The sequence below is a fragment of the Falco biarmicus genome, chromosome 9, assembly GCF_023638135.1.
Source record: "Falco biarmicus isolate bFalBia1 chromosome 9, bFalBia1.pri, whole genome shotgun sequence".
Taxonomy (NCBI): Eukaryota; Metazoa; Chordata; class Aves; order Falconiformes; family Falconidae; genus Falco; species Falco biarmicus.
This window is the reverse complement of record NC_079296.1, coordinates 36,064,751-36,073,396: the sequence shown is the minus strand read 5'-3', so window position 1 is coordinate 36,073,396 and position 8,646 is coordinate 36,064,751. Positions and strand designations below refer to the sequence as shown.

The window sequence follows — 8,646 nt, the reverse complement described above, 5'->3', positions numbered from 1 at the left end:
CCGGGCCGCGCGTGCGCGGCGCGCCACGGTAGGGGCGGGGCCAGCCGGGCTTCCCGCCGCGCTGCGCCCCGCCCCGCCCCACCCCCCGCGGGGCCCTGCAGCGAACCGCCGCGGGGCGGGAGCCACCGCCTGCCCCCGCGGGGGCGGGGGGGGGGAAGGCGGGAGAAAGGGCCACACAAACAAACAAGGCCAAACAGAGGGCCAAACAAAAAAAAGCCGAAGGGGGGGGGGGGGGCGGAAATATGAAAAAAAATAAATAAAAGGGAGCAGAGCTGGAGAAGAGCAGAGCAGGAGAAAAGCTAACCTGTTTGGCTTTCCAGTTCCCACCACTAAACAAGCAGCTTTGGTGGCTTCTGTGGGTCCCTCAGGATGGATGAAACCCCCGATCCTGGAAAAGCTTGCCTTTCTGCTAAACCACAGACTATGAAATAGCTGAGACGCCCCAGAAGAAAACCAGCCGCTCTTCAAAACAGCTGTATTTATTAAATGAAAATCGACAGTTTAAGCAGTTCATACATTTTCTGTTCGTTACAGGCTGCCCTAAACGTGACAACAGGATGGTAAAAGTGTTTGCATATATCCAAAGAAACCATGGAATAAAAGTTCAATAAAGATACTTTTATACAAAACTGACATTGTCTTTAGTTAAATGCAACATAAGTGTTGTACACAGGTTGATACATTAAAAAAAAAGAGACGGATACATAAAAGTATTTTACATTTCTTGTGCCTTTTGTTGAAATGCAGAACATTTCTCTTCACTACCAATACCATGGAGGGAATAAACCACAGTAGCAACTCAGATTTCAGCTCTTACAAAATTTAGATGCTAACATTGCAGAATATTCTCACTTTTATAAAAAATATCCTATAAACGCTAGTGTTAGCTACCGTTAATGGAGAGCTCTGCTGATGTCAGTATCACTATTCACAGCTTGATTAACCAGTTACCGTTGCACAGCTCGGGCTATGCCCGCAATGATTATTTCAGTCAGTTCTGTGACACAGTGAACCCCGTCCGACCGCATCACCTTTTCCACTTCTCCAGCGGGCCCTTCATGGGTTTTCCAGATTTCAGTGCTAATGCCGACAGCAGCATTAACACAGCAGGATAAAGACAATGCAACCAAAGGGGACTAAATATGAAATACTTAACCATTTTATTCTTCTGATCTTTTCAACTGTAATTTTGCCTTGTTTTCGTGTGAGGAAGCTTTGGCTGTTGCAGTTTTCTCTTCAGTTTCAGCAGTTTTCTTTTTTGGCCTTGGTTTTTTGGAACGTATCAGGTCTTCACGGCCAAGTTCAACCATTTTTGCTTCCCATGACCTCATTTCATTCTCATACCGAACCTTATCATCTTCAGCAAGCTGCAGGTATGGCTGGAAGAAAATCAGGTATCAACAGTTACAGCAGGGGCTTTGTCTGGGTAACTGCCATGTCACATAATCCCCTCAGATACAAAGGGACTTCGAGCAAGACCCAGTCACTGTGCTTCCCAGGCATTCGCATTCACCTCCCGCAAAGTTAAAAAAAATATATATATATCTTCAAACTTGCACAAAACCATAAAACCTTAGCACTGAAGTACAGTTATGTCAACAGATGGCCACTCCTGAAAAGGGAGTTTATTCAAAATTGCTGCTAACAACACTAACAACAATCTGGAAGAAGGGCATTCAGGCGGAAGGACAGTGAGGTACAGAATATTTGAAAATGTGGAGGTTTAGATTCACTTTCAGTATAGCACCCCTCCAACTTCCATATACCCATCTGCAGGTTCACATCTCGATACACCAAGAAAGCTGGCAGAAAACTGTCCCCAAGACAACTACAGGTAATCAATTCCCATGTGCATATCACTAGTAGATTTCTGTTGCTTTTACCTGTCAAAAATCTTTCCACAAGAAGCAAATTACTATGGTGGCATTTAAAAATACTACGTATTATTAGAAAAAAACCTATCTAATGATTGCAAATTATTGCACCTTCCGCACTAGACGCATGTATTTCCAGGCATAAACAACTTCCATCCTGCCCCACTGACTCGCATTTCATCAACACTGTGAAAAAAAATGGTCGCTAATGGAACAAGAGTAATGGCAATTTTTTTCAAGACACATAAAACCTCAGAGTATTTTCCTTAATACTAATATTTTGAGCAACCGAGTTCAAGATTTTGTATATAGTTATAAATTTTAACTCAAGCTTGTCATTTTCTGATCACCTCGGAGGCTCATCAGAAACCACCAACATACCTGCTTTTGAGTACTGGACAGTTTTTGCCACGCATCAAATAATTGCTTCAGCTTTGCCTACAGGATATAGAATATGCAATATATTAGGATTATTTTAACAGCAGACTGACCACAGAGGGTTGCAGGAAATGCCACACTAGCGAAAGCCAAGTATAAAGCAAATAGAAAAAAAAGCATCAAGTCACATGGGCTTAATACCCCACCCTCTTAACGTAATTAAGTAATGAACAATATGGTTCAAGCTGCTGGGCATCATCACAGCCACATTTACAGACAGTATCAGGACTAAGCTGTTAAAGTTACTTGGCCTGCTGAAAAAGCAGGCAGCCAGAACAGCTGAGCTGATTTACAGCAACATGACTAAATCTCAGCCCACATACTGGTTTCATTTAAACCAAGCCCTAATTTAAGCTGAGCCTAGACAAGCATTAACCATTTTCACAGGGAACTCTGTACCATGTCAGGAGTATTTTACCATATGTGTCACACCAGGCCGCAGCTGACTGGAGATGCTGCATTGTATGCAGAAAGCCAAGGAACAAACCATTTCCACTATCCTGATACACTGACTAGAATGTATCAGGCACACAGGGGAGGTCTCCAGCACTTCAAGTGCTGTAATCCACCAGCGCAACTCAAACTGCCCCAAAGCAAGGTTCAGTGTGAAACTTCTGAGCTTGCTGAAGAACTCCTGCATGTTCTGTGACACAAACTGTGCTATAGGAGGTATGCCAACCAGTACTACAGAAACAGCAGCAGACCACCACAAGCATTTGAAAAACTAGTGTATTTCTATACCAGAACAAAAAGGAGTAGAATTCTCTCCTTACAGAAGAAACAGGTGAAGTCTTTAACAGAGATGTGAAAAAAACCAGCACAAATATTTTAAGTCTGTATACTCACACAGCAGTTTATACAGGACATGCCACCAGCAGTATAGCTAGACCACTGCCGCCTAAAAAAGTAACCTAAGCAAAGCAAAATCCAGATACTGAACAGTTTCTTTGAAAATGACAGAATCTAAACCAGATTTTTTTGAATACAACAGATGTATTTTAAAGAACAATCTTTCCTGGCTTACCACAGGTGAAACTCCCTCACTTTCTTTAAAGTTTTCTGACACAAAAATGTTAAAGCCGCTACGAGGTCTCTTAGGTTTTCCAAGCACAGTCAATTCCTTTAAAAACAACAAGAGAAGTTATACAATGCACCAAGCATGCACTTTTCCAAAGCTAAACCTACCATTTGTCTTTATATTCTATACAAAAAGTCAGACTCGAATTCATTTTTTGGTGTTTTATTCTGTAAACTGTATTGGACTGTATTGTCAAGATGCTCTCACCACTTGTCTGGACTAATGCTTAACTAAATTAAGAAAAGCTATGAACCTCAATTCTTACAGACATAACATAAGCATTTAGAAATGATTTGTACTTCAGCTAAGTCTTTTCAGAAACTAAAGACTCTTACTAAATTCCACTCAGTAAGAAAGTCATGACAACAGGTTTTCTGTTATCTTTGCAGGGCTTCGGTTTCTGGTGTGAAATACTGTGTGTTTGCAGAGAGGAGGGCAGATACCTAACTGCAGGAGATGAGAAGGCAGAGCAGAACCAGCAGATTTTCAGGGAAACAGACCCAGGTTTCTGCTACCAGAACACTTCACCTATGGGGCTGGTGGTGAAAGAGGGAAAGTACAGCAAGTTACGGACGTAATTACACTTGTTTTCTCCAGCCCCAAGACATTCCCACTACAGCCTGGATGCTGCCGATTGAACACCTGTTTAGGTATCAGGTATGCCAGCTAAATTCCTTCTGGTGCCATACTCTAAAAAAGGATCGCTAGAATTATTTGGATTTAAAATTACTCTAAGTAGGGAGTCTTTTAAACCAAATTAACTTCACTTTTGCCAATTAGAGCAGTATCACATCAGCAGTTCTATTCACAGGAATGAATAAGCAGTAAGTAATCCCTTCAACTGATCCTGCCACTGGACGAACCATATTGTACCTTTACAGGTGGTTCTGTCTCTCAAGATTTATATATAAGCCAGCTAAAAGGGAATAGGGAAGATCATCTGAATAAGTCAATAAAGGACACTAACAGATGTGCCTCTGTGCAGCCCTAATTCAACACGTCAGCAGCTATACAGATAGCAAAGTGGCAGAACCCAAACAAAAGAAGGAAAAAAAGCTACTTCAAACAGCTATTACCTTGTAGGGGTCACTGAAGTAACACCTTCAAGGCCTTTGTGAAAAGCTATTTCAGGATTTCTTCCCAACTAAACAAAGTGTTGCTGGTTCAAGTATCTTTTATTACCTATCATTTCTCTGGCACCTTTAGGAATAGGAAGAAAAAAGCACAGAGAAGCAACCTCTAAGCATAAAGATATACGCTATGGTTAAAATTCTGGTCTTCAAGTGCAGGAAAGCCACCTAAATAACAGCTAACACTAGCAATTATTTTAGTCCATGGGGCCTTGTTTTGGAGTTTTGGTGGTGGGTTTTGGTTTTGTTTATTCTGAAAGTCTCTTTATGCTTCAACCCTGCTCTGTATACTAGACAAACAGAACCCATGTTCCTTGAAAGAAAAGCAAGTTGAACTTCAAAATACTTACTCTTTTTGCCTTGAATGATCTTCTTTTTGCCAGTCGTTTTCTCCTTTCTTCTTTCAAAGCTGCAGCCTGGGCTGGAGTTAGCTGTGCTTTGTATGAGGCCATCTGCTCTTGATATTTTTGCCAATCTGTCTTTCTAGCTTCCTCATAAGCCTACAACACAATCACCAACCTTAAACAGATGCTTTCAGGCTGTGACCCCATAGGCAGCCGGTGCTGGAGCAGCTCGTGGCAGGAGCTGTGGCCCCGTGGGAAGAGGAGCCCGGGCTGGGGCAGGTTTGCTGGCTGGGCTGGGGACCCCGCAGGGGGGGACACGCTGGAGTCGGCCGTTCCTGAAGGACTGCACCTCGTGGGAGGGACCCACGCTGGAGCAGTGTGTGAAGAACTGCAGCCCGTGGGAAGGGCTCACATTGGAGCAGTTCACAGACAACTGTCTCCCTTGGGAGAGACCCCACGCTGGAGCAAGGGCAGAGTGTGAGAGGCCCTGCCCCCTGCAGAGGAAGGAACAGCAGAGACATGTGATGAACTGACTACAGCCCTGATTCCCTGTCCCCCTGCACCACTGGGGAGGGAGGAGGTAGAAATAAACCAGGAGTAAAGTTGAGGCTGGAAAGAAGGGAGGGGTGAGGGGAAGGTGGTTTTAAGATTTGGCTTTATTTCTCATTACCCTACTCTGATTTGATGGGGAAATGAGTTTATAACTTATTACCCAAGTCAAATCTGTTTTGCCCATCACTGCAATTGCTGAGCTATCTATCTCTCCCTGTCCTCGACCCACAGGTCTTTTGCTGTATTTTCTCTCCCCTGTCCAGCTGAGGAGGGGAGTAATACAGCAGCTTGGTGGACACCTGGCATCCAGCCAGGGTCAACCCAACCCACCATATGTCGCCTGAGTACTCTGAAGCTCCCGATTCTCTTCAAAACTGTTCTTAGGTCTGAGCGTTTGTTGTACGCAAATGGTTTTTTGTAGTTTAAAACCAACCAACCAAAAATGCTCCACACAAAACAAAAAAACAGAGGACACCAATGCAAGTGAAAACAACCACTAAGATTCTGTAAGTTCCAAGTACACAGATCAAAGACACAAACTCACCTGCTTCTGTGACACTGGTAACGCCTTCCAAGCATCTGCTATTTTTTTAATCACCTCCATACTGCTCGCTTCTGTACATTAAAATTAGAAAGCAAAAAAATAAAGATCAATATTGTATCTTTAGTAAGCTTCTTCAAGTTTTTCCCAAGGAAATCTGTCACTAGTATCTTTTTCCTGTACAAATACATCTTCCTTCTTTCTTAAAACTAGCTAACTTACTGTGGCAGTTAAAGGGAACCGTAGCATTTTGGAGCGGTGGAGAGAGTCCTTGCTCTTGACTTAAACTAGAATGAAATGTGCAGTTGTAAACCAAAGCACCACTTCAAGACTGGCAACTATTACCACCCTACAACAATTTTAGTTTCTTTCTGTTCAGTTGGATACTCTTCTACACAAGACAGGATGGTCTGAACTTGGAGGGGGGCCAGGAAAGAAACCAAAAGTAAGATTTGCAGTTTTCATTTTTTTTTTTTGGCAGAAAGACTGCTGGATTCTTCAAAGCAAGTACAACGTGACCTTACCCACTTTGTAAAGCACATAGGCTTGATCTTTATTAAAATAAAGTCCTTGATTTATAATATAATTCAACAGAAGCAAGGTTAAAGAAAAGTAATTTCCTTCTCCAACAAACAAAATTACAGTGAATTAAATCTCTTTAGTTTTCAGCTGGCTGCCTTTTGCCTTTGGATGCCCTTGCTCTATGGTCATCTGCTGAGGTTTCCAGCTAGACCTGAATTTACAAAGAGAGAAAAGTAGTAATAATAAAAAAATATAAAAAAAATCTGGGGGTGGTAGAAAGAGAATATAAGCTTTTCTTTTCTTGAAAAATCCTTTACAGGCTTTCCCTCCACTTCACCCTAAAAGGAACAAGTAGATCTTCCTCTCTCCCACCTCAAATGTGCATTTCAGCCATGTCAACAGTGGAAAAGTTGAACTAAGCTCTTAACAGTAAGCTGACTTCCAGAATTTTTGAAAAACAAGACAAATAGGGAGTTTTTAATCCAAGTATACCAGTCTTAAAACCTTTGAAAATACGATGCTTTGCCAATGATAGAAGATAACAAGTGAATTATCAGTTTATTTTTAAATATTACCTCTACTGAAACAAGAAAGCACCCAATTCTCAATTTATGTATGATACAGCACATTTATTTGCAGATTATTCAAATTTCAGAAACACGTGGAATACACTGGTGTGGCACACAACCACAGTAAGTTCCAGAAGCTCATTTCTCAACTTTTCTGACTGTTGAACTCCTGAACTAATGAGCAAAACAGGGTATCAAATGGTTTTCCCTACTTAAGTTTAACACATGACTTGCCCAATATGATCATTGTTCTTTAAACATATTAACGTTCACTTTCCAGTATTTTCAAAATCAGCACACCTCTCCACTTTGCTGCTCTCTGGCCAAAGTGACTGCATAGCCTATAAATGAAGTTTTTGATAACAAACATATTCACAGAAAACCATTTTTCTCCCATATACTCTGAGGCAATCCAGTATGTGTAGTTTTCAGGTTACTAAGCATCAACATAAAATCACATACAGCTCCTTTTATCAGAAACAGCATACTTGAAACACATACAGATTTAAGGATAACTTAGAACCACAAATCACTGTTAACACATATTGCCCAGGTGAGCTCCTTCTTCTAACGTTTTTAAAGTCACATACAAATATTCACTTTTTTGAGTGATTAAGTATCGAAGGCTAAGCTAACAGAGATACAGGCAATAAGCACAGCAATACTAAATTTACTTGTGGTACACTACGATAAAAAAATAGCTTTGACCTCCTGAAATCAGGGTAACGCACTTTACGACGTTTAGTTTTACCAAGCAATACTTTGTTCCAGTTTCCTCTTCAAACGACGGGTTTTGGAAGGAAAACACCGCCTGCCTGCAGAGCGCCGCACGCTCCCGGCCTGAGGCTGTGCTCGTAAAAGCAAGGCCCGGCCAACCGCCAGGCTTCTCGCCCCCAACTCCCTTCAGGCCTCGTACCTGGGTTTTTCTGCCGAAAAGCCGCATGATGTTCTTTTAGGAAACGAAAATAGGCTGACATGGGCCGCTTCGGGCGCTCCACCGAGCTGATGCCCCTGGCGAGGCACGCCGCCGCCGCCGAGCCGCCGCCACAGCACCTGCACACAGGGCACCGCCGGTTACCACCGCCGCCGCACGGCAGGCCCGGCGTCCCTCCGAGGGAGACCGGCCGCCCCAGCCCGCCAAGGAAGGGCACCCCCCGCCTCTGAACTCCGCTCCCGCCCCGGAGCCCCGCTCCCGCCCCGCCCGCACCTGAGGAGCCGCTGCGCGCCACCGACGAGGGCTGCGGCCCGGCCCAGCCACCCCAGCGCCGCCGCCATCCCGACCTGCCGCGCCTGCGCGCGCGAGGCTGGCGCGGCCGCCGCACGGCACCCTGGGACAGCCGCCGCGCGCAAGCCGTCCCGCGGCGAGGCGACGGGATTGGCTGCCGCCGCCATGGCGCGCGCGGGGGGCGGAGGCCCCGCCCCACCTTCCCCTGCCAGGCCGAGGTGACCCCGCGCCCCCCCGCGGCCCGCAGGAGCAGCACACCAGTTCCGCAGCGGGGCTCGTGCGCCGTTAGGGCAGGAGGCCGCCGGTAAGCACACCGCAGCAGCAGCCCTCGCAAGGGCACCGAGGGGGAGGGGGCGAGCTGCGGCCCGGCAGC

The 8,646-nt window shown here is 44.7% G+C and overlaps 1 protein-coding gene across 1 annotated transcript; it reads right to left on the bottom strand.

Moving 5' to 3' along the window:
- Positions 1-463: 463 nt before the first annotated feature.
- On the bottom strand, positions 464-8,455 carry TFAM (transcription factor A, mitochondrial). The gene is made up of 7 exons (XM_056351146.1): positions 8,256-8,455; positions 7,965-8,101; positions 5,961-6,031; positions 4,871-5,020; positions 3,337-3,432; positions 2,256-2,312; positions 464-1,379 (listed from the first exon to the last, which is right to left on the bottom strand). The coding sequence occupies exons 1-7, from the start codon at positions 8,438-8,440 to the stop codon at positions 1,161-1,163; spliced, it is 915 nt and encodes a 304-aa protein (XP_056207121.1). The 5' UTR covers positions 8,441-8,455; the 3' UTR covers positions 464-1,160.
- Between the last annotated feature and the right edge of the window lie 191 nt (positions 8,456-8,646).

Coding starts and splice junctions, on each gene's coding strand:
- TFAM (XM_056351146.1), bottom strand. CDS start 8,440: ATGGCGGCGGCAGCCAATCCCGTCGCCTCGCCGCGGGACGGCTTGCGC. Junction 6,032..7,964: donor TTTTCGGCAGAAAAACCCAG/GTACGAGGCCTG, acceptor TTTAATGTACAG/AAGCGAGCAGTATGGAGGTG. Junction 1,380..2,255: donor TGTCCAGTACTCAAAAGCAG/GTATGTTGGTGG, acceptor ATTTTCTTCCAG/CCATACCTGCAGCTTGCTGA.